General features: G+C 37.2%; 1 protein-coding gene across 2 annotated transcripts in view; it reads left to right on the top strand.

Moving 5' to 3' along the window:
• The window catches only part of UPF2 (UPF2 regulator of nonsense mediated mRNA decay), a gene marked incomplete at its 3' end in the record, with an annotated part of 99,020 nt that overhangs the window by 26,092 nt on the left and 46,263 nt on the right, over positions 1 to 26,665 (top strand). For both annotated transcript variants that reach the window (XM_082852415.1, XM_082852416.1), the window contains exons 5-9: positions 2,998 to 3,195; positions 3,678 to 3,827; positions 5,083 to 5,186; positions 10,208 to 10,293; positions 22,145 to 22,253. In XM_082852415.1, coding sequence (XP_082708541.1) covers positions 2,998 to 3,195; positions 3,678 to 3,827; positions 5,083 to 5,186; positions 10,208 to 10,293; positions 22,145 to 22,253 — 647 coding nt within the window. The remainder of the gene's footprint in view (positions 1 to 2,997; positions 3,196 to 3,677; positions 3,828 to 5,082; positions 5,187 to 10,207; positions 10,294 to 22,144; positions 22,254 to 26,665) is intronic.

Genomic DNA, 26,665 nt, shown 5'->3' with positions numbered 1-26,665 from the left:
TTGGCTCTCCCACGTCAGAGGCACAGCACTGACTCCTGGTTGCAGCACCAAGAGTGTTTCATCCACACGCCTGCTAGTGTTGGAGGGTCTCCTGCAGAGGTGGGGGGTGGCTGTGGCTCACCGTGGGGACTAGGACACTGGCAGCAGAAGTTCTGGGAGGTACTCGTTGGTGTGAGCCATCCCAGAGTCTGCCATTAGCCCCACCAAAGAGCCCAGGTAGGCTCCAGTGTTGGGTTGCCTCAGGCCAAACAACCAAGGTAATTTAGTTGTTTTGCATGGTATATTATATTAAATTGTTACTTAGAACTAAAGCCTACTTTGCAGTTTTATAAAATAAATTGTTTATCATTTTGTAAGATGAGTTACTTTCCATATTATTTCTAAGGTGTTTTAGACTTCCTTTTTGTTAAGGCTCCTAATATACTATTCTAACATATCACAAAAACTACTTGAAAAATTACTTTCGGTAGATAAATGTTAATACATTATTAATCTTAAAACTATCTGAAAATCCTATTTACTTAAAAATCTAAGAGTGAAATATTTGTAAAGTGTCCTTTTATAATACAAGAAGGTGTTTTGTATTTTACATCCTCAATAAGAAAATACCCGTTGTATACTGTGAATACATTTATGGTCCTTCCTTGGTATCTGCAGGGGATTGGTTCCAGGACCTCCAATGATGCTCAAGTCCCTCATATAAAATGGCTTAGTATTTGCATATAATCTGCACACGTCCTCCCATATACTTTAAATCATCATGTAGATTACATATAATACCTAATACAATGTAAATGTGAATACTGTGTAACAAAGTTGACAAAGTTCTGCCATCATTTTAATTTTTTATTTAAAATAAATAAATTTATTTATTTATTTATTTTTGGCTGCGTTGGGTCTTTGTTGCTGCACGTGGGCTTTCTGGTTGCGGGGAGCGGGAGCTACTCTTAGTTGCGGTGCAGGGGCTTCTCGTTGTGGTGGCTTCTCTTGTTGCGGAGCATGGGCTCTAGGCATGTGGGCTTCAGTAGTTGTGGCACGTGGGCTCAGTAGTTGTGGCTCGCAGGCTCCAGAGCACAGGCTTAGTAGTTGTGGTGCACAGGCTAAGTTGCTCCGCAGCATGTGGGATCTTCCCGGACCAGGGCTCGAACCCGTGTCTCCTGCATTGGCAGGCAGATTCTTTTTTTTTTTTGTGGTACTTGGGCCTCTCACTGTTGTGGCCTCTCCCGTTGCAGAGCACAGGCTCCGGACGTGCAGGCTCTGGACGCGCAGGCTCAGCGGCCATGGCCCCTGGGCCCAGCCGCTCCGCGGCATGTGGGATCTTCCCAGACCGGGGCACAAACCCGTGTCCCCTGCATCGGCAGGCGGACTCTCAACCACTGTGCCACCAGGGAAGCCCCAAAACTTCCTTTTAGTTTTTTTTTTAAATTTTTTTATTTTTGGGGGTTCATGCTCTGCATCATGCAGGATTTTAGTTCCCCAGCCAGGGATCAAACCCCTGCCCCCTGCATTGAGAGCACAGAGTCTTAACCACTGGACCACCAGGGAAGTCCCTCTCAGGATTTTTTTGTTTTGTTTTGTTTTTGTTTTTAATTCTGGTTTCTGCTCTGTTAGATTCTTTTTTTAAAAAATAATTAATTAATTGCTTAATTTTGGGCTGCATTGGGTGTTCGTTGCTGCTCTTGGGCTTTTCTCTAGTTGCAGCGAGCGGGGACTACTCTTCCTTGTGGTGCACGGGCTTCTCATTGCGGTGGCTTCTCTTGTTGCGGAGCATGGGCTCTAGGTGCACGCGTTTCAGTAGTTGTGGCACGCGGGCTTTAGAGCGCAGGCTCAGTAGTTGTGGCGCACAGACTTAGTTGCTCTGCGGCATGTGGGATCTTCCTGGACCAGGGCTCGAACCCTTGTCTCCTGCATTGGCAGGAGGATTCTTAACCCCTGCGCCACCAAGGAACCCCTCAGGGTGAATTTTAATCTGCAGGATCATTCTCTAGTTTGGAGAGATGTGAGGATAGTGAGGATAGATAAAATCATGAATGGTCTCATGATCATGAAGTAGGAAATTAGTTACTTTTTTTTTTTTTTTTTTTTTGCGTTACGCGGGCCTCTCACTGTTGTGGCCTCTCCCGTTGCGGAGCACAGGCTCCAGACGCGCAGGCTCAGCGGCCATGGCTCACGGGCCCAGCCGCTCCGCGGCATGTGGGATCTTCTAGGACCGAGGCACGAACCCGTGTCCCCTGCATCGGCAGGCGGACTCTCAACCACTGCGCCACCAGGGAAGCCCCGGAAATTAGTTACTTTTAATGTTCTGAGTTTAAGAAAGTATAGTTGTATGTAAGGTAGACTGTGTGTGTGTGTGTGTGTGTGTGTGTGTGTGTGTGTGTGTGTGTGTGTGTGTTATACATGGTTTTCCACTCTCTACTGAAATATCTATATATTTCCTCATCATTCCTTCCCTTCCTTTCCAGTTATTTATCAATTGACCATTTATGGCAGTCTGTCTTATACCAAGTAAATACCAAAAGGAGGGTTGCTTCTTAAGGGTTTATGGTAAGATACCAAAAGGAGTGTTACTTCTTAAGGGTTTATGGTAAGATAAACCATAAACTTGTGATGATAATTATGATATAAATTGTACAGAGGGTTGCAAGTCTTAAAACAATGCTTCATAGGGGAGGTGGGACTTTAAGCTGGATGTTTAGGAATGACCAGGCTTATATATTTCTTACATTGGTTTTAAGTTTTATGAAGGTGGGCGTAATATATCAAATAGCTACTTAATCTCATATCAGTTGCTTAAAACATTTAAGAGAAAAGCATCTTTATCCTATGCTTTCCTCTTGTCTGTCCTGGTTTAGAGCTTTACTTAAAACACAGTTTGTGATTTTCTGGTAAAGATTGTTACATGAACAGTTCAGAGTGCTTGTGGATTGAAGAAGCATCTGTTAATCAAAGCATTCAAGGTTTATTGGTTTTAATTCCTTGTGATTTACTTTATTGTAGAGCATGGGCCTGGAATTGATATATTTACACCTGGTAAACCTGGAGAATATGACTTGGAAGGTGGTATATGGGAGGATGAAGATGCTCGGAATTTTTATGAGAACCTCATTGATTTGAAAGCTTTTGTTCCAGCCATCTTGTTTAAAGATAATGAAAAAAGTTGTCAGAGTAAAGAGTCCAACAAGGATGATTACAAAGGTAAGTGCTGGAGGACAAATTTTTTTATATTGAAGTGCTACAAAGATTAGTTTCAAAATAATATTTGTAAATTTTTTTTTATTTACTAGTTTTGTAATATGAACATTGAGTCACTAGATTAAATGAATGACAGAATAATATGGACATCTTAATTAATTTGAGTTCACTTTATCTAATCAGCTTTATCTTCCCCTCATCTTTACCACAGATCCTCATGCCATGTATGTCTCCATCAATTCATCAATCCATCCATCTGTTCATTTCTTCAGTGAACAGATGGCATACAGACTCAAAGAAGTTATGGTCTTTGTTCTCAGTGAACATAATGTATTTTAAAAAATCTGAATATGTCAAATTTCTTGCCAGGTATAAATGTAGATTCTAAGACAAACGATGCAGATTTTGTGAGTCTTTGTAGTTTTTGCAGCAGGATTTCAATATGACTTTTAATTCAGAGATACTGATTCTTTGATTTCAAACAGAGGCAAAGGAACCTAAGGATAATAAGGAGGTATCAAGTCCTGACGATTTGGAGCTTGAGTTGGAGAACCTAGAGATTAATGATGACACTTTGGAGCTAGAGGGTGGAGATGAAGGTGAAGATCTTACAAAGAAACTTCTTGATGAGCAAGGTAAACACTTTTGCCAAAAATTTTAATTTTTGACTAGTTGTTTTTTTTTTAAACGTCTGTTTTATTTTATTTATTTTTGGCCACGCTCTGCAACTTGTGGGATGTTAGTTCCCTGACCAGCGATTGAACCCGGTCCCTCGGCAGTGAGAGCACGGAGTCCTAAACGCTGGACTGCCGGGGAATTCCCAAGTTTTGATTAGTGTTTCTACACAAAGCCCTCGCCTGAGAATATGGGTCTTTACTCTTTTATTCCTTGTTTTCCTGTTGTTTCTAGGCTATCACTTTTTTGGAATTTGATTTGGAACAGAAATACTACATGTCCTATATTATGTGACTACAAACTTTAGTGATAATCTGAATGTTAATATATATTTCTTACACTTCTCTACTTGCTAGCATTGTCCTTAATGTATTCTAATGCTGATATAATGTTTACAGTCTTAACATAAGTGTATTTGAAAGTTGAGAGTTAAAAAGACAATTAGTATATCAGTTCATCTGTGGTAATTTTATCTTTATAATTGAGTAATGTTTTATATTTAGTAATAAAATTATCACATTGTTAATTATTTCCTGAATACTTCCCATCAAGTTTCTTTATTAGTTAGGATTTTTTATTAGAAAGATACCTTCTGTCAGTATTGCCTGTCTCTCTATGGGCTTCATTGTTTCCTACTGCAGATTCTGTTTATCCATGTCATGAAGGGAGTGAGGCATGGCTGGAGGCTACCCTTGGCTCAAACCAGTTAGTGACATCAGAAGAAAAGGGGCTTGTCTCTCACTGTCTGTGTATAAGCCTCATGGAAGGACTTGGCTAGTCCTGTGTCATGCTTGCCTGTGGCCGAGAGGAGTGGTGGTGTCTGTGCTTGGGCAGCACCCTTCCCCATCAGAATCCCATGGATTGCCTTCGAGGGCAAGCGATGATCGTACTGTTAATTGAAGACATGGGAGAAGGGATGCATGACAGATGAAAATAGCAGATCTACTATAAAACTACATGCAACTTATGACTTACCATGTAAAAGTTTGCCTTTTTATAGTTGATATCTGAAAGACAGTAGTGATTTAGGGTTATGATTCTAAAGATACCCACACTTTCTAGGGTAATATCTCAAAAAATGCTTCATTTTTTCATGAGTAAGAAAAGTGCTCTAGATTATCTATGCCCCAGATAACTTCTTACTGGATGTTTTTATTCTTATATTGTCTATGTATATATATTTTTAAACCTGTTTAAAAACGAATTTCATGTTAGAACAAGAGGATGAAGAAGCCAGCACTGGATCTCATCTCAAGCTCATAGTAGATGCTTTTCTCCAGCAATTGCCCAACTGTGTCAACCGTGATCTGATAGACAAGGTATGATTGCCTCTGTGTGACTTTACTCAAGCATGTAGACCTTGTAGGATAGTTTGAATTAGGAACGTCTATGGTTTTTGGACTGTTGTGGCTGTAGAATGAACCATTTCTTCAAATGGAATCTAATATGGGAATTCAAAATAAACACACACAGTGGTAGCCAATTTGTAGATGTTGTGTTTGGGGGTGGAACTGTCTCTAGAATCCTGTTAGCTTGACACCTCTCCCCTTCACATAGGGATTCCTCAGTGTGGGAAATACTGTGTTAGACCAGAAGTTCTTAAAGTATGCTCTGTAGATTCCTGGTGTCTTCTGAGGCACTTTCAGGGGTCTGTAAGGTCAAAACTCTTTCCATACTAATACTAGGATTTTTTTCCCCCACTTTTTCACTGTTTTTGACATTTGCAAAAGTGGTGATGGGTAAAGCTGCTGGCATTTTAACACAAATCAAGCTGCATGGGTAGTAGATTGTACTAGTAGCCACTGCCGTGCATTTGCAATTAAAAGAACAATGCTACTTTCACTTAAGAATCTCTGATGAATCCATAAAAATTGGAGTAATTTTGTTTCATTTCAGTCTTCGAGTACACTTCCTTTTTTTTTTTTTTTTGTACGGTATGCGGGCCTCTCACCATTGTGGCCTCTCCCGCTGCGGAGCACAGGCTCCGGACGCACAGGCTTAGCGGCCATGGCTCACGGGCCTAGCCGCTCCGCGGCATGTGGGATCTTCCCGGACCGGGGCACGAACCCGTGTCCCCTGCATCGGCAGGCGGACTATCAATCACTGCGCCACCAGGGAAGCCCAAGTACACTTCCTTTTAACTTGATAAAATAAGAAGGACGTGTAAAGCACATATACTATCTCTAAGTTGCCTCGAGGAAAGGTTGCCTCAATCATTTGTGTGATTGAGTTGCAAGCTAAACTAGTTGCTTTTTACATAGAATACTGTTTTTACTTGAAAGAACTGATGGACAAACTGTGGTTATTCAGACGTGGGTGTTTAGCAGACATTTTTCTAACATGAACAGGTGAGCCTCTCACTTCAAGGGAAACAACTAAAAGTATTTATTGCCAGTGGATAAATTTGACTTTCCAGCAAAAATTAGAATTTTGGAAAACTTCTGTTCACCACCATAAGCTTAACATCTTCCCAGTTCTTTTCTGAAGAGGCTTTATTGGTGAGACTTTTCTGATAAGATGAGTGGTGATGTCAAATAATGTAATTTAAAAATACTGTGTAAGTGTTTGGAAGATCTGCATAGCTCAGTGAACCATTGTTCTGAATTACCAGTACATAAGGTCAACAAAATCTTGATTGGATATTAAAAATTCACTCAGTGCAAGATAGACCAATGGATTTTAATCTAGCAGAGCATGAGAAGTTGATTGATAGTTTCAGATTTCACATTGCAACTGATGTTTAAGAAACTACCACTTGTCAAGTTTTGGTGAAGTATCAAAGAATATCTATAATTACTGAAAACAATATTAAAATATGCCTCCCTTTCCAGCTACATATATGTGTGAAACTGGAGTTTCTTTTTTTTTTTTTTTAATAAACTTATTTATTTTTGGCTGCATTGGGTCTCTGTTGCTGCGTACAGGCTTTCTCTAGTTGTGGCACGTGGGCTTGTTGCAGAGCACGGGCTCCAGGTGCTCGGGCTTCTGTAGTTGCAGCATGTGGGCTCAGTAGTTGTGGTGCACGGGCTTAGCTGCTCCACCACATGTGGGATCCTCCTGGACCAGGGCTCGAACCCGTGTCCCCTGCATTGGCAAGTGGATTCTTAACCACTGCACCACCAGAGAAGTCCCTGGAGTTTCTTCATATACTTCATCCAAAACAACATGTCACAACAGATTGAGTGCAGAAATAGATACGAGAATCTATAGATATGAGAATCTAAGGTATCTTCTAGAAGAATACCACTCTTCTGTCACTAAATTTTTTTTTCATTAAAAAAAAATTTCCAAAAAATGTTAACAACTAATAGATTTATTGGTATTTTTATGTGAATTAATATTTTGAAAATTTCTCAGTTTTAACTTCTAAAAACAGTAACTGCTGATAAACATATTAACCCACAAAAACAAAGTTCTTTCAGGTCCTTAATAATTTTTAAGAGTGTAGAACACTCTTGAGACCCAAAGTTTGAAAATCATTGCTTTAAATCATTTTTAAGTCAAGGTGTAATGTAATCTTTTATCCTTTTTTCTCCCTATAATGTATTGAGGGTTCCCTATAGAGTACTACAGACATCAAGTTGTTTTTTGACTTTCAGCATGTTTAGCTCTTCTAGAAATAATTTAGATGTGTTTCAGTAACTATTCATATAATCAAATAGGCTTGAAAAAAATTCAAAATTGGCTAATCACCTCTTGGAGTAATTAGGTCAATGTACAGTTTTCAAAAACTTAGTAATTACAACATTTATTTCTGTTTTCTGAAGAGATAGTCTCTTTTTTCTTTCATCTGTAGAATATAGCAGAGACTACCTTTTAAACAACTGCTTATTTTCCTAAGGTTGGGATATGATTGAATTTTTCCCCTGCTAAATTCTCATATATTCACTGGATATCAGCAGGATGAGAGATACCTTGACATGCCTGCCACACCCTTGCAGCCGTTTTGAGTGCTATCCTGAAAGTTGAGTGGGAAGATCTCATGTGAATCTGTATTGGAAAGTATCCTGCAGTGCCCAGCTCAGTAATGACCATATGTTAAATTCTGGGTTAGCTCTTGGAGGTTCAGATGGAAAATAGGAGGTTACCCTGCCCTGTTGGACCCCAGTGGGTTCCTCCTGGGAGTCAGCTCCCTCATGAAAGGAATTTTTTCCATCTATATTGGCAGAGTTCCAAATGGCTTAAGAGGGCAAAGTAGTTGGAAAATAGAAAAATCTAAGAATTCTTTTGAATTCAATACTTACGTAACAATATATGACCTGAAGTGAAGATTTCTTTTAGGTGACTTCTGCAGGTAATGTCATTCATTGTGATGCTTATTTCTGCATGCATTTGATGATCAGAAGAGTTTATTTTTACTTAAAAAAATAAAAAATGATTGTTGAACTGTCTTTCATTTACTTACAACGTTTTGAAACAAGTTTTCAAAAACTGCTTGTTGAGTTGTCAGGCAGCACTTGTAACCCGGGCAGACAGACACCACACCAGTGATTCCTTTGCTTTCATTTCTCCCCAAAGGGCAGGGCTGGTTAAATCTAAGAATTAATATACATGTGAAGCTTTTTTTTTCTTTTTAATTTCCTCAAATTTATTAATTCTGGCAGTTTTCATGTAGTCTTTTATTCATTTATTCTACGTATTTATTGAGCCACCACTATGTGTACCAGGTATTTACATGTTTACGAACTCCTAATCTTTGCAGAGTTTTGAGCATTGTAGTTTTTTTCCATCTAACTGGCCTTTGATTATTGTGGTAGGAAAAGTGTTTATTGCCTGTTAAAGGATAATGTTCTAAAATAGTTATTGAAGTACATCTTATTTTTTTGTTTCCTAATTTATGTTGAAACATAGGCCATTATTAGCCATTAAAATTTTTTCTTTATATTTTTCAAAAAATGTTGATTTGAGGGGTGTGTGTGTGTGTGTGTGTGTGTATGTGTGTGTGTGTGTGAAGTTTTCCAGTGTTAACCAATTTTCTTTTCTGAGTACATGACCTTTGGGATTTTTATTATACTAGTCCAGAATTTTTCAGTGTTTCATATGGGTGAATTACTTGAAGGAACTTTAGTATATTTTCAGCTTTTCTCTTTGTTATTCTAATTAGCTGTAAGAAGCTTTAATGTTATACAATATAAACTTTAATAAAATATATTATACTCCCTTTACAAGCAGAAGGAAAAATTTACATTGGTTTTACTTTTGACTAATAGTGACAGTTTCAATCTTGGTGAATACTTTCAATGTGAGTTAGTTTCCTGGGTTTGAATCTAATCACCATTAGTTGTGTCATTTTTTTCAGCAAAAGTTTTAATCAAATGGGAGGTGTTTCAGTGAGTGTATTGTTGAAGAGTTGAACCCCTTTGTAGGGAAGTCTGAGGATCTTTGTTACCTGATCCTCAAATCTACCTAAAGATTGGGATTAATGATAAAATAATCATGCGAACCTATGGAAGGAAAATACTTGAGGTACCCAAAAGGATATTTGATAATAGTTTTTTTCTTTTTAAAGTATAACTTAAACTTGTTATTTTCTTAAACCATGTATATTGAAAATCTTTGATAATGTTTAAAAAATATATATACCTATATTTAAAAAATACCAACTACTCATAGTTTTGTTTTCTAATGGCTTCCCGGAACATACACTTCTTGTAGCTTTTCTTCTACACTTATATTAGATGTTAGACATATTGATGAAATATTGAACACATTTTCGTTATTAAAATATAGAATAGTGGATTGCTATACTAAATAATAATTATGGGTATTTATTGTAGTCCTATGATGTGGTTTCTTTAGTTTGTTACCAGATCTGACTGTTGACATTTTTACTCAGTGTTGAAGCACTTACTCTTACACGTTTCTAGGGATAATCTGTGTCTATGTCTCATACGTAGTTGGTCTTTATTCTTTTTTGGTTATCCTTATTAGCATTAGTAATTTTCTTGGTTCCTGGCTTCTTGTTACTTTGTACATTTTACCAGAAAACTTTCCTGATATTAACATTGATTTATGAGATCAAAAGCATGGATTGTACATTTCATATAGTTATTTGCCAAACATGTCATGGTGGGTCTTCAATCTACTCACTTGAAGTTCTGTTTCTAACACTAGGTTGCAATTAAAAAGTTTATGAAACATATATTTTGAGATATATAAGGAGAGAGGAGTTTAAGCTTAGTGATCTTTAAAGTTTGGGATATGCTTATAATACTAGTGTCTTAAAACCTTTGTGAACTGTTTAGGAACTATTAGAAATCATTGTAGCATGCAGAGTTTCTGCTTTCAATAGCTAAATGGAGATTTTTTTTAAGAAAAAAGTTTGCTTTTTCTCCTATAGGCAGCAATGGATTTTTGCATGAACATGAACACAAAAGCAAATAGGAAGAAGCTGGTCCGGGCGCTCTTTATAGTTCCCAGACAAAGGTAGGTAAAAAAAAAAAGAGTAATTTCTTAGTGTTTTTACCCTGCAATGATGATTGTAAGGTCTAAGTTCTTGTTTATTTATCTCTTAGAAAATATCCCTTGTCAACAGAACTTATTATCATTGTTGTTAGCATATTTTCTAGAACTTATTTCTCATTGATTTTTGTTCATGAGCTCTAGTGGGAATATTTCTTCTGATGCTTTCTTGTTATTTTGAGAGAAAAAATTTAAGAATTATAGGAACTTAAGTAACTTAATCATTGCTAGAAGCAACTTGTTTACACTTTTGCCTCTGAGGAGAAAAAATAATAAATGGTATATCTTTTTTTGGAGAGTTTTTATTTTATAGAAAGATCAGACTAAATTGATTGTATCTAATTTTTAAGAGTTGTGTTTAAATGAAAAATTTCAAGGTTTTTATGGTAATTATGCTAGTTTGGACTTGGAAGTCACATTAGTGATTATGTTGCTGGTAATTCAAGAAATTATGAATAATGCTGGTAGACAATTCTAATGCTCTAACTTACACTAAATTAAAACCCCTACTTCACCCACATATTTTAGGACCACAACAGGTCATAGATTGTTGACCTTAGGAACCTGGAGGAGATCCATTTCTGTTTATTCAACAGTGAATAATTAAAGGATTTTGTTAGCTATTATCATGATTACATACATCATAGCTAAGATATATACTTTCCCCAGAAGATACGGATTCTGAGGGATTTCTCTAAAGATTTCTTAAGCAAAATTTTAATTTGGTTCATTCGTTGGTCTCTTAAATGGTAACATTTCGCAGTGAAACCAAATCACTACTTTTTTCCTTTATATTGGTTTTTATCTCCTTGTCAGCAGCATTAATGAGCATTTGTTTTTTCATTTTAGTGGGACAAGGGAGATGGAATGTGCTAATATAGTGAGTTAGATAATTCAGAATTATCTAATTGAGAAAATCATAGATGAATTATTTTTATTATGTAAAATTATGTACTGCATTTCATCAAATCTGAGGTGCCGTCAGTTATGAGGTGCATCATTATTTCATGTACAACTAAGAAAGAAAAGAATATTGCCAGTTACTTTTAAGCCTTTGATTGTGAGACACATTTTACTTTCAAACTCAAAATTTCAAACTCCAAAATTTTTTTCCTTAATATTTTGGACCAGTTTTTTAAAGTGATTCTTTTCTTTACCTATACAGTGGAGTGTTTACTTTCATAGTTTTCTTTTCAACTGTTTATTTGAATGAAGAAATGTAGTAACAATTATCTGGACTTCTAGCATAGAATGAACCAAATTTAGCAAAAATAAAAGGCTTTGTTAACAAAAGAAATTATGCAGTAATATTAAATAGTTTACTTATAAGAGAGCATCTTGTCTCCCTTTATCCCCATTCCTTCCCACTCCCTCACCCTAGAGAAAACTCCTGAAAAACTATATACTATTACTTGGTTTTATGCCAGTTACATCCTTTATAACTGGATTTATCTGCTTAGCTCAGCAGTTGGCTGCAAATTAGAAGTAGTTGGAATCTGCTAGAAACAGACTTGAAAGTAGTAGGAAGTGACAATTATGGTTTGAGAGGAGAGAAAAAATAAAGATACAAGTACTTAAAATGTATATCCTTTTGGAGCTATGAGGAAGAGACCACATAGTCTTATATACCTGAAATATATAAATATAATAATTTAGGTTTCTTATATTCAGCCTGAGTGATCAGGAAAGGTTAAATTATGTTCTAAAATTTATTCATTAACTAAGGGTCTACTCTATACTGTGATTAGTGCTGGAGATACAGTGGTGAACAAGACAGATTCAACTCGTATTCATGCAGCTTACAGTTTCGAGAGGAAGAAAGAGAATTCTAAGTGCAGTTGACAGGAAGAATCCCAGCATGTTTTGAAGTACGTAACACGGGGAACTGATTGACTTAGTCTCGGCAGTAAGAGAAGGCTGCCTGGAACAAGGGTCATTTAATCCAAGACCTGAGAAAGGAATGAGCTAGGTGAGGGATGGATGAGGAGAGGGAACGTAGAAAGCATTTCTGATAGAGGCAACAGAAACAGAGACAGGAACGGTCACGCATCAGAACTACTGAAAAAACCTGTTTCTTGGTTTCCCTGGACATTGTTGTCTAGACTAAGCTGCAGGAGGGAGGCCATGTTTACTTCTTTATCCTCAGCACTGAGCACAATGCCGCACAGACAGAAGGTGATAAACTTATGTAACCTGGTATTTACAATGCCCTTACTCATCTAGCCCCTTTTCAGCTTCTTCAGTCGTCATTCTAGCCACTCTTGGAAAATCCTGATCTGTAACGATTTCTTGAATACCCTTTGTTCTCTGCTTCCAAGCCTCTGCTTTCTACTCTATCTGGGATATCCTGTATTTTTCCACCAAAAAATCTCCAGTCTTGAACTCTTAGAGTAAGAGTTATCTTCTCTGAACAACCATCTTTATTTCCCTTACGTATATATAGGTGCTCTTTAATAGACTTTCGACTTAATGTCTTCATACATACAAAGAATTCGGCACGTTACATTAGGCATATTGGGTCAGTGTTGGTTTGCGCCTGTACCCCTATGAAACTGTAAAAATATGGGCCCTTTAAAAGAGGACTAGATCTTTTCATTTTGAACATCTGCAACATCAGCTGTAGTGTTTGATACACAGTAAGGGCTTGAAAATATTTGGTGAATTAATATTGGTCATATGCAAATTTAAAATTTTATTTAAAAAATAAGTAATGCACTCACAGGACTCAGAACACTGAAGTATAGAACATTGTGCTGAAAATTATCTTTCCTATCCTTGTCTCCCCATCTACCCAATTCCTACTCCTCCCAGTAGGAAACCGCTGTCTTGATTCTTGCATCCTTCCAAAGTTTCTTTTGCATGTGCAAGAACATGCGAACATTCTTATATTTCCTGCTTTTTTACACAAGGGCAACTTCTTATACCTATTGTTCTGAACTTTACTGTTTTCACTTAACAGTATATCTTGGAAATCTTTTCAGGTCAATACATAAAGATTTCTATTGTTCTTTTTAAAGCTGCAGTGTTTCTTTTTATGAATGTACTGTATTTAACCACTTTGGACTTCCAGTCTTTGCCATTACAAACAGCCCTGTATTTGTATAATACCTTTCCTTTCTTCTTCCTCCTCTTCATTATATTAGCTAGTGGTTTATTCATTTTAGTTTTTTTCACACACATACACACACACACACACACACACACACACATAAAACCCAGCCTCTAGATTATCTATGTATTTATTCTACTGTTTTACTGTTTTCTTACTCATTATTTTTGGATTTTATCTTTATTTTCTTCTTTTTTGGTTTCTTTAATTCATTTTGTTCCTTTTTTGGCATTTATATTATATATTGCTGTCCTCTGACCCTGGTTTTAGCTGTATCTCTTAGTTCTGACATGTGGTGATTTCTATTTTTATGTTTTCTGGAAATTCTCCAATTTCAGTTTGTTTTTACATTGTTACCTAAGGAGGTATTTGAGAGAGTTTTGAAATTTCCAGGTAGTGGGACTTTTTTGTTTTGTTTTCTGGTTAATCATATTTTTATTGCACTGTGATTAGAGAATACTGTGTTACTTGTGCTTTATGGAATTTTAAAAAATTTTCTTGTGGCCTATTATGTAGTCAGTTTTCATGAACATTCCACAAACATTTTTGGAAAAAGGGGCGCCTCTCTCTTTGTGTGGCATCTCCCTCCCCTCCCCCCAAAGGACATGGATCCTAGTGAATGTCTTTATTCTTCTCTATGGCCAGGATTCCCTCCTTTATCCATTTAGCCCCTCCAGCCTGAGCCGACTATAAAAACCAGAATGAATCATTTTATAGTTACTTGAGTGCCTATGACTGTGAGGACCCGAAGGTTTTATATGTGTGTATATGTGGTAGAGAATTTAAGCTGTCTTACCTAGTTTGTATAGTTTGGTTTAGGAAGCACTAAACTAGATAACTCTTTAAGGTTTTTACAGTTCTTTTCTTTAAAAAAAGCAAAAACAAAAAAAACAGGGTTTATTGGAATATAATTCACATAACCATACAGTTCACCCATTTGAAGTATACAGTTCAGTGTTTTAAATATATTCAACTATCACAACAATAAAATTTGAAAACATTTTTGTCCCCCTAAAAGAAACCTTATATCTATTAGCAGGCAGTTCCTTTCCCTCCCTGCCCACTCTCTCTCCTGTCCTAAGAAACCACTAATCTACTTTCAGTCTCTATGGAGTTACTATTCTGGGTATTTCCTGTAAATGAAATCATAAAATATGTGGCCTTTTGTGCCTGACTTCTTTCGCTTAGTAGGTTTTCAAGATTGATCCATATCATAGCATGTATTAAAATTTCCTTCTTTTTAAAGGCTGAATAATATTTCATTGTATAGATATATACCACATTTTGTTTACCCATTTGTCAGTTGACGGACATTTGAGTTGTTTCCACTTTTTAGCTATTATGAATATGCCGTTGTGACTCTTTGTGTACAAGTTTTTGTGTGGTCTTTGTTTTCAGTTCTCTTGAGTATATACCTATGAGTGGAATTGCTGTGTTTTAGGGTAACTATGGTTAACATTTTTAGTAACCACTAAACTATTTTTCGCAGTGGCTGCATTTTACATTCCCAACAGCAATGTGTGAAGGTTCCAGGTTTTCCATATCCTTACCAACAGTTGTTGTTGTCCCCGTTTTGATTATAGCCATCTTAGTGTGTAGTGGAATCTTATCTCATTGTGGTTTTGATTTGCATTTCTCTAATGGCTAATTATTTTGAGCATTTTTTCATGTGCTCATTGGCCATTTGTATGTCTTCTTTGGAAAATGTTCTGTTCAAATCCTTTACCTCCTTTTAAGTTGTATTATTTGTCTTTTTATTATTGTTGTAGGAGTTCTTTATATATACTTTGTGCACGTCTCTTATCAGATATAATTTGCAGATGGTTTCTTTCATTCTGTGAGTTGTCTTTCACTTTCTTGGTATCACTTGCAGCACAAAAGTTTTAAAAATTGATCTTTCCATCTTTACAGTTCTTAAATGTCTGATGTGGAGCACTGTTTTAACTTTCAGTTGTGTTCTTCCTTCATTAAATAAACAGTGGTTAAAAAAAATCTCAAAAGGCTGGCATTATATCTCTTAGCCTGTTAATTTGAAGGAATCCACAGAAATGAAATCTACTAGAAACCTCCTTAATTATATATTTATATATCATACTACAGTTAATTTGTAGTATAACTGTCCACACATGAAATTTCACATAAAGTGCTTACATCTTTTAAAAAAAAATTTATTGAAGTATAGTTGATTTACAATGTTAATTTCTGCTGTACAGCAAAGTGACTCAGTTATACATGTATATATTCTTTTTCATATTTTCCATTCTGGTTTATCACAGGATATTGATATTTCCCTGTACTATACAGTAGGACCTTGTTGTTTATCCATCCCATATATACTAGTTTGCATCTGGTAATCCCAAGTGCCCAACCCTACCCTCTCCAACCTGACCTCACCTTTGGCAACCACAGGTCTGTTCTCTACGTCTGTGAGCCTGTTTATGTTTTGTTTCATAGATGTATTCATTTGTGTTGTATTTTAGATTCCACATATGATACCATATGGTATTTGTCTTTCTCTGTCTGACTTACTTCGCTTAGTATGATAATCTCTAGGTCCATCCATGTTGCTACAGATGGCCGAGTAGTATTCCACTGTATATATGTACCACATCTTCTTTATCCATTCATCTGTCCATGGACATTTAGGTTGTTTCCATGTCTTGGCTATTGTACAAGCTGCTATGAACATAGGGATGCATGTATCTTTTCAAATTATAGTTTTGTCTGGGTGTATGCCCGGCAGTGGGATTGCTGGATCATATGACATAAAGTGCTTACATCTTAAGTATATGTGTATATCCACACCTAGATCAAGATAGAGAACATTCCTAGCCCCTCCAGAGGTTCCCTCACCTAAGCAAACTTTCAGGTGTAAAGTCAGCCAGAATCAGGGAGCGTACCTAAGCATCTCTTAGTTCCTTGTTTTGAATATAGATGGACCTGGTATTGGTTTTAGTGACTTTGAAGCCATATGGATTTTGCCGTGTTTTAGCAGATGGATGTATGTTCAGAATCTCTTTACATTAATATAAACAGAATATTCTTCAGAGGTAAAGTGCTTCACTTAAGTCTTGGACAGCTTTTCCTGATCCAGCTTTTAGGAGCATTTGCTGGAGTTTTTGTGAGAGTCTTTATAATTTGGCCTCCCCTTGCTAAAAAATGAGAAACTGAGTTTTGGGAAATCTGTTAGCATGTTGCACCACTTGATGGCACTGTTGAATTGGGAATGTGAATGTTGTGGAAAAAGTCATCAGAGCGTTTGGTTGTCAATTTCAGAGTAAATGATCCCAGTCTTTTGTTTATTATATTTTCTCTTTTTTGAATTGTCATCTGCTTTGGTGTTTCCTATGAAGAAAAACCTTTGTATTCTTTAATTGAACAGTAACAGTGTTCTTTTACATTAATTTTTTTCTAGACATTTTTGAGCACAGATATAATTAATAGCTTTCAACAGTTAAATTCTTTAGATTTTAAAGAGACAGAAAAAAGCTGGACTTTTTTTTGAAAGCTGATTGATTACAAAATAAAAGCCTTTAAGATTCCTTTTTTTTCCCCCTCAGGAACAAAAGTATGTTATCCTGCTTTCCTGTTCTTACTTGTAGTTAGTAACTGGATGTTTACTTAGTTGATGATCATTAACTGCTTGTAGGATACTTAAATGTGTGATTTAGGAGACCTTGAAAGTATAAGCAAGGTTTTATTATTATTTAAGAAAAAAACACTCTTTTTAAATGGTTCACTCATTAATTGTTGGTAAAAATAATTATCACTCTCAGAAGATTATAAAATTCAGTTTTCAAAGGAAGGGTCTAAGTTTATTTTCTAGTTTACTTTTAGAAAAGTCATATAAAATAAAATATATATCTAGCTTAAAATTTAACACAGAAATTTGCTTTTTATGTTGATTAAAGTGTTTTATAACTTTCATGTGATTGATATAGCATTTAGCACTCCATTCCATTTGGGCTTGCATTTGTAGGAAGGTGGAAAAGACAGAAAAACATACTTAAATAGGACTAACATTGAAAAAATATGTAATTTCTTATATTATTTGCATCATAGGGGATCTTACTTTGTGAAGTAAGGAATGAACATTCACAGAACTTGGAAGATTTAAGTGGGGCAGGATGACATTTAGTATCAACGATCCATTTAATTGTAAAAAGTATAGTGGAAAAAGGAATTTTAGGAATTTCTTAGTTTGAGAAGGATTTGGTGAGTTTATTAGTAGAGGATTCTGGGAAAACAGAATATCTGGCTTTACTTCCATATGACCAATTCTGAAAGAAACAAAAACTAGGATTACTAACTACTTAGAAAGGCTTAATTAAAAGAGTTAAGATCTTCTAGGGGATCCTTAACCTAATTTTTAAATTCCTGTTGAAGCTGAAAGTGCTGACCTGTGTTCTTAGTTTACTGATGTTACTCTGCATGGATAACACAGGCTGCTTTACTTTAAAAGGTGGCTCTATCCACCTTTCTTCGGGGGCTGGGAAAAAGCTTTGAAGTATCAATAGATTGAGCCAATTGGAAGAATAAAAAAAATGAAGCAAAGTATAGGTGACTTGACCAGGAAAAGAAGAAAAAAGGAAATGACATAGTTTGATTAAAATTTTTTTCTTCTACGTGTTATAATCTCAATTTTTTTTTTTTTTTTTTTTGCGGTACGCGGGCCTCTTATTGCTGTGGTCTCTCCCGCTGCGGAGCACAGTCTCTGGGCGCGCAGGCTCCGGGCGCGCAGGCTCAGCGGCCATGGCTCACGGGCCCAGCCGCTCCGCGGCATGTGGGATCTTCCCGGACCGGGGCACGAACCCGTGTCCCCTGCATCTGCAGGCAGACTCTCAACCAGTGCGCCACCAGGGAAGCCCTATAATCTCAAATTTTGTTGAAAAATACATTGAAAAAGACAATCAAGATTAATATTGGGCTTCCCTGGTGGCACAGTGGTTGAGAGTCTGCCTGCAGATGCAGGGGACACGGGTTCGTGCCCCGGTCCGGGAAGATCCCACATGCCGCGGAGCGGCTGGGCCCGTGAGCCATGGCCGCTGAGCCTGCGCGCCCGGAGCCTGTGCTCCGCAACGGGAGAGGCCCGTGTACCGCAAAAAAAAAAAAAAAAAAGATTAATATTAATTTTGTAAACTCAGAAGATAATTCTTAAAAAAAAAATCCAGGTAGAGAACCATTTAGAAAATATAAAGAAAACATTAAAAAGTTTAAGAATAAGCCAGATGATATACTAGAAGTTTAAAAAAACCACTTGAAAACCTCAGTGAAACAAGTAATTTTTTTGGAAAAAATACACATTTTCAAACTTGATTCAATCAAGACAAAATTAAATAGACCAGTGATTATGGAAGAAAATGTAAAAAATTATCAGAGTAATTTCTTTGCTGTATCGTTTTTTCCAGAGCATAGGAAGGAGAACTTCCCATTTCATAATATGAAGAAATAGGCAAAATCTTAACAAAAAAAAGAGCGAGGATGTTAAAAGTGTGGACCGGTCTCACTTTTTAATGTCGATATAAAAATTCTAAGTAAAATACTAACAAGTTATATTTAATAGTATATTAAAAACAAACATCCAGCATGATCAAAGAGGATTGATCTTAGGAATGAAAAGCTACTTTAAACAGGAAACTTATTTTTTATTTTTATTTTTTTGCGGTACGCGGGCCTCTCACTGTTGTGGCCTCTCCCGTTGCGGAGCACAGGCTCCGGACACGCAGGCTCAGAGGCCATGGCTCACGGGCCCAGCCGCTCTGCATCATGTGGGATCTTCCCGGACCGGGGCACGAACCCGTGTTCCCTGCATCGGCAGGTGGACTCTCAACAACTGTGCCACCAGGGAAGCCCAGGAAACTTACTAATATATGTAACACCAGTAGGGAAAATAAACTATATGATTATCCCATTGACTGCATAAAAGATATTTGATAGGGCTTCCCTGGTGGCGCAGTGGTTAAGAATCCGCCTGCCAATGCAGGGGACACAGATTCGAGCCCTGGTCCTGGAAGATCCCACATGCTGAGCAGCAGCTAAGCCCGTGTGCCACAACTACTGAGCCTGCACTCTAGAGCCCGCCAGCCACAACTACTGAGCCCACGTGCCACAACTACTGAAGCCTGCGTGCCTAGAGCCCATGCACCACAACAAAGAGTAGCCCCCATTCACTGCAACTAGGGGAAGCCCGCACGCAGAAACAAAGACCCAACTCGGCCAAAAATAAATAAATAAATAAATTTAAAAAAAGATATTTGATAAACTAGTGCTTGTTTGATAAAATATAAAAGTTGATCAAATTTAATATTATTCTTATAAAAATTGGATATTTCATTAATATGAAGAATAGTTTAGAATAAAAGGTGACAGTAAGAAATATCTATCAAGCACCTATGAACAAGTAAATTATATACGTTAGAAGGTGATAAACTCTATTTAAAAAATAATAGTGCAGGGTAAGGGGCTGGGGGGTGGGATGGATTTGCAGTTTCAATGGTGTATTCAGAATGGGTCTCATGGAGGGGATGTCATTGGAACTAAGACTTGACCTTTGTGAAGGAGTAAGTGGCAGAGATATTTGGGGAAAGCAGACTCCAGCTACTGAGAAGAGCCAGTGCTGAGGCTCTGAGGATTACTGGGGGTCCGGTGAGACTGGACAGGATAGTAGGAGATGAGGTCAGGTCAATTCATGAGGTCACAGAAGTGCTGTTTGAGAGAATTAGAGCCTGAGCCTCTCGACTCCCAGTGCATTACTCTTTGTTATCCCATGACCTCAACTCTTGAGTCTTATTTTTCTGACCTGTAGTTGTGGCAGTTGGGAGGGGTAGAACCTGGGGCATAGGTTTAAAGTCCTATATTTGTAATTGATCATGAACTGAGAAAAAAAGTATTTTTTGCTAAAGTGGATATGAAAAAGCTAACGTTCCAACTAAAATATAATAATATATTAAAATATAATATTCTAACTAAAGTTTGAAAGTTTAGAAAGTAAATTTGGTATTAGTATGAATCCATCTATTATGCATGAAAATTATGTGTGCAGTTGCCCTAGGCTTTTTTTTTCCCCACACTAGCAGACGTTAAGAAAATTATTACATATTTGTGAGAGTGTCTTACAGGATACCTCTTTTTTGTAACATCAACAAGGAGTAATGTGACCCACATGTGTGCATTTTCTGTGTGACAGGAACTTAACCTTCAATTGATAAAACTTTTAAAATAATTTAAAGAAACATTTAAAATAAGGCTTAACACTAAATGTTTTGATTCAGCTCTTTACATAACGGACTGTACTTCTCATTTCTTTAAAGAAGGGTATAATGCATTTAAAATTTTTTGAGGTACTTTTACAGAGCCACCACATTCTTGACTTCTCTCAACCTCTGTAGTATTATTTCTGAAATGGTGATTATAATGTCTACCTGATGGGGTGGTTATCAGTATCAACAAGATAAATAATGGAGATTGGTTGCCTAGGACAGGGCCTGGCACCTTGGTAAGAAAAATACGTGATAAGTTTTAAAGGAAATTATAATGGTCAAAGAGGAATACAAAATTTTTGAGGCTCTTAGGCATGAATTTGAGCACTTTCCTCTCCTTGACTCCACCTTTCAAATTTCTGTCCATTCTTCCTTCCTTCACTATGTCCCTTCTGAATTTTCCAGGTCTAATTCTCAGCCTTTCATGGTAGGCAGAGTTTTCTCTGATGATCACACCATTTTCATGTTCTGTAGTATAATGATATATTCAGGGATATGTGAGACTTGTAGAATTATTTGTCTGTTCTAAATGGCTGCGGGTTGTTGTAGTTTTTGAGCTCTTGCTTTGAATTTTTCTAGTTTTTTGCTTCCTTCCTCCCTGTCAGCTCCCATTACTTGCTGCTGTCAGTGCAGCTGCTTTTATTAGTTCCTCACAGCTTCTCATCTTCAGAGTCTGGTCTGCTGAGTGTTGAATCATTGGATAATCAAGTTTTATAAAATAATGTCTGTGGCAGGAATGGAAAATAAATTTTTAGCTTGTGTGTTGATTCTGATTAGTAGTGGCTGCCTGGAGTCCTGGAATCTGGAGTTGCATCCAAATTTGATGAGAAAGTGCTCTGATGATGAAAGGGGACAGCAGCATGAGGAAATGCAGATTTGCGTTTATTGTCTTGAGTAAGAGTCGAGAAGCCCCGTGGGAGAATCTGAGTGGGTTCTATAATGGGTAGAATAAGTTAGTGTGTGGGTTTTGTGATTATTATTTTTTTTGACTTCTTAGATACCCTTTTGGTTATTGGTTACCCTTTTACTTTACATTGAAGCTTTGAAATAACTTATCCATGGATAAATGAAGGAAATTGTTTAAAAGGATTGTTTTATACTGTTTGTTATCTTTGTTTATTTACTCAGTAATTATGTGATTAAAACTTTAAGCCATGTTTTCTTTGCTTGGTATTTCATATTTTATCAAAATTGAGTACTCGATGGAAATTGCAAATGTGCAGTAAATGTACTGAATGGAAAATACCATATTATTAATAAACTTTCACAAGGCAAATTGAATTTCCAAATACTTCATTATAATGGCAATACATAGGCATGTCTGTATGATTATTACTAGTTTTTATAATCATTTAATGTGTGAATATATCTGAGAAAGTTTAAATTTTAAAATGAGTTATTTCTGGTGTGCCTTTCCTTTTACACATATCACATGTAACTTTTGCAGGTTGGATTTGCTACCATTTTATGCAAGATTGGTTGCTACATTGCATCCCTGCATGTCTGATGTAGCAGAGGATCTTTGTTCCATGCTGAGGGGGGATTTCAGATTTCATGTATGTATTTAAGCATTTATTTTGTTATATATCTATATATATACACACACTTATGAGTGAGGATTCTTTAGTTTAAAAATATGATTATTTTATTGGTAAGCACATTTTGAAACTTGATAGTGGTATAACAGTTCAGAATGTATGGACTTCTGAATTTTTTAAATGTAAATCTACTCAGCAAAGCTTGAAATTGATAAATGCTATTCCAATTTGGAGATGAGCTGTTGCTGCTACCTTGTTTTCCCATTGTAGGGTCTGCACTTCTTGCTTTTGTAAAGTAAAAACATTCTCCAAGGTCAAGAGAGCCAGCAGACCTCATTGGTGTTCCCCGAAGAAACATAAGATTGGCCATGACAAGTCAGGGCACACAGTGCCTGTAGGATGCCTGTTCAGGTGTTGGGGGTCCAACGTTTGGGGCACACGAAGTTGCGTAAATGCTCTGATCTCAGTGAATGCTGTCATAGACCATGTTTTTATTGATTCTTGCCTTAAGAATCCTTAGCTTGAAGAAAGATTCTTAATAGAGTGCCTATGAGTGGTTCTCCCAAACCCATGTTACCCCACCATCTTGTGGATACAGGCTTGAAAGGAGTAAAAGGATACCTTAGCAGTGACTGAAAGTGAACATTGGTAGAATTTGAAAAGACATGAAATGCAAGTGTTCATGTATGCCCATGGAAAAATTGTGTTTGTAAAATTTAGCTTTATATAGCAAGTTGCTTGGAATGCAGATAAATGTTTGCTCTGCTCAATTTGCATTTCATTGCACTGGCTATACACAAATCGGTAGTATGGCTGAGCACCAGAACAGACATAATTCCTGAGGTCAGGAATCTCATGATGTAATTGGGAAGATAAGGCCTAAATGCTCATAAAAGCAAGAGTGAAATAAAAATTTAAACCCTAAATAAATTTGATATTATAAGGAAGTGCATGTTTAATTGCCAAATGAATTGTTGGAGAGTCAGTGCCTTGAGTCCAGGGGAAGCAAAAGTCTGTGTGAGGGGTGGAATGGTCTCTAAAGGCTTCTTGCCATGAGTGTTAATTTGTTAGTATGAGATTTGTGGGTAAGATTTTTCTGGGCCAGCTTTTCTGCTGAAGTGTGTTTCAGACTTTCATAGATAATATTAATCAAGGACAGGTTTCTATGTCTAGAGAAGTTTGGAAACACTGAAATCCAGAAAGTTAAACCATTTTGCTTTTGTTTTATGGTAAGAATTCTCAAAGCTTTAATAGGGTAATGAGCACTGTGAGCCTCCTGGAAGGGGCTGAATATACAGTCACTCAAAAGACACAGTGTTTACATGCTGCTAGTTCGGGGGCAGATGCGTCTGAAGTCATATTGTTGGTATTTTAATCCCATCATACAGATACAGACAAGACACTGTTTTACTAGCAGGCAGTATGACTGCATTGTATGAGTTACATGCGTACACCCCTCCACCAAACCACAGTCAAACAAACCATGAGTTGCTGGACCAAGCATAATTAGTGCTTTTGGTGAGAAACCTAAAATTAAGAAAATTCTGTTCATGTGTACTTCCCATCCCATCTTTGAAAATTGGGGTGAGAGTTGAGGGAATTGGCATTTTTGTTATTGTTGTAAGGTTTCATTACAACTAGAAGAGTATCAGGATTCCAGAGTATATTTGGGAACTGCTATTCTCGGGGGAGAGAAGAGAGGGCACTTGATGTCATCGATCACGTCTGCTTCCTCCAGGGTCTAGCCTTTCCCACCCTCAAATCTGCAGACTTTGCCATTGACTTTTTATCAGGCAAAAAATGTGCTCAGCACTCTCCCATCCTTAAAATAAAAACAGGAAAACTTTCCTCAACTGCACCTCTCCCCCCGTCCTCTTTCATTTCCTTCTTGTTTGATGTTGTAGAGTATACGTGTCTCTTGCACTTCTGACGTTTACCCTTTGTTTTACCATCATAGCGCCCTGGCAGAAACCACCAGTGTCCTCCTAATCGCCTCATCCTAGTTGATGTCCCTGCAGATTCTGAATTGCTGGACTCTCCTGCCTTTTAGGAAACTCATTCTGACTCTACCACATACTAGCATTGTAACTTTGGCCAAGTTACTTAAGTGCTCCATGCCTCGATTTCCTTGCTTGTTAAGTGGGATAATTTGTATTTTAATAAATTTATTTATTTATTTATTTTTGGCTGCGTTGGGTCTTCGTTGCTGCGCGTGGGCTTTCTCTAGTTACGGCAAGCGAGGGCTACTCTTCGTTGCGGTGCGTGGGCTTCTCATTGCGGTGGCTTCTCGTTGCAGAGCACGGGCTCTAGGCGCGAGGGCTTCAGTAGTTGTGGCACGTGGGCTCAGTAGTTGTGGCTCGCAGGCTCTAGAGTGCAGGCTCAGTAGTTGTGGCACATGAGCTTAGTTGCTCTGTGGCATGTGGGATCTTCCTGGATCAGGGCTCGAACCTGTGTCCCCTGCATTGGCAGGCGGATTCTTCTTCTTCACTGCACCACCAGGGAAGTCCCAATTTGTATCTTTTTAAATGAGATTGTTCTTACTGATTAAACGAGATAATTCATATAAAGCTTATCACACAGATGTCATTATAATAATAATTACCTCTTCTCTACCACCACTCTCTCCTGCTTCTCGCTTATGACTACTCTCCTCAATATCCTTTGCTCTGTTTTCCAGCTGAGTTTATATGTTGGTGTTCCTTCCCCAGACTTACTTCCTTCACCCTCCTTTATGATGGAACACAATTTACCTGGGGTTCAGGTGGCATCTGTTTCCCAGCAGCCTCACGTATATATCTCTTGCCAGAACCTCTCTCCTGGTGCTTAATAAGTTCTCATGTACTTTTAGCTAAATCCATCCATAAAACTCATTTTCTTCTCAAAAATGCCTTTATCCTTCACTTTCTTATACCGGATTCTATATTCTCCCTATAAATTTGCAATATATTTTATCTACTCACTGAGGGAACTACATCTACTTTCGCCCCTCTGACATTCGGGAGCCAAATTTGTCAAATTCTATTGATATATCTGCTAAAACACCTCCTCAAGGCTAGCGTCTCTCCTTCATTCCCAGTGCCGCTGTCTTTCACTCTCTGTAGCGTGAATTAGGAGAATAGCTGTTTCACCAGGTTTCCCATCTCTGGCTTCTATGCCGCTCCAACATATTGTCACAATTGATCCTATTTGTCCCATGCTTAAGAACCTCACCTGAGAAATAACGCTGGTTAGCAAAACAGTATGAAATCTCACCTGGTAGTCAAAGAAATTCTAGTTAAAGCAACGGATTTGCTAATTTGACTAACAGGTTAGTGAAGGTAATAACAATGAGAAACCATCACATATACTTGAGATTGGAATTTGGGGAAGGAATTTGGCAGTATGTTTCAAGATCCTTACAGGCATTCATATAGTGGACAACTCTGGGAATCTGTCCCAAGTAAACAATCCTGAGTACCCCCAAAAGCTTTGTTCACATCATGAATTGTAATAGGGAAAAAAAGGAAAATAATCTAGAAGTCCAAAAATGGATTAAGAAAATGGTCATATAATCACAATGCTGAAATGATATAGAACCATTAGAAAGTCTTATTTACCAAAAAGTTTCCAAATCATAAAGTGCTTTTTTTTAAACATTTTTATTGGAGTATAATTGCTTTACAATGGTGTGTTACTTTCTGCTTTATAACAAAGAGAATCAGCTACACATACACATATAACCCCATATCTCCTCTCTCTTGCGTCTCCCCGCTATCCTTTCTATCCCACCCCTCTAGGTGGTCAGAAAGCACCGAGCTGCTCTCCCTGTGCTATGCAGCTGCTTCCCACTAGCTATCTGTTTTACATTTGGTAGTGTATATATGTCCATGCCACTGTCTCACTTCGTCCCAGCTTACCCTTCCCCCTCCCCGTGTCCTCAAGTCCATTCTCTACGAAAGTGCTTTTTTTAAGGGGAAAAAAAGCAAGCTCTAAAATCTTACACATAATAAATTTATAGTTATGTTAAAATTCTTGGCAAGTAAAGACTAGAAAAAATTGTATATCAGTATGCTACCAGTGGCTGTCTTTGGATAGTGGGGTTATGCGAAATTTTTTTCCTTTCTAGTTTTCTGTGTCCTCCACATTTTTAGCAAGGCCTACTTCTTTAATAATGGAGAAGACAACTTTTATTTAAATGTAGCCATATCACCCTCACTGATTGACATTTTTGAAATCAGTGGTCTTCTAACTTTTTTGATCAAGCCTCTCTGTTGGTAAAATAAGTTGACCACATATCCCAGTATAGGCATATTTATTTATAAATTATATGCATTTGTAATTCTACCAGATATTTCATGTATATCATAAAACATACAAAAATAACTTTAAAAGTATGAGATAAAAAACAAAAACATAAATAGATGTTTCAACATTTCTTTTTCCCCACACCC

This window comes from Leucopleurus acutus, assembly GCF_964270905.1.
Source record: "Leucopleurus acutus genome assembly, chromosome: 1".
NCBI classification, from domain to species: Eukaryota; Metazoa; Chordata; class Mammalia; order Artiodactyla; family Delphinidae; genus Leucopleurus; species Leucopleurus acutus.
This window is presented reverse-complemented; position numbering and strand designations above follow the sequence as displayed.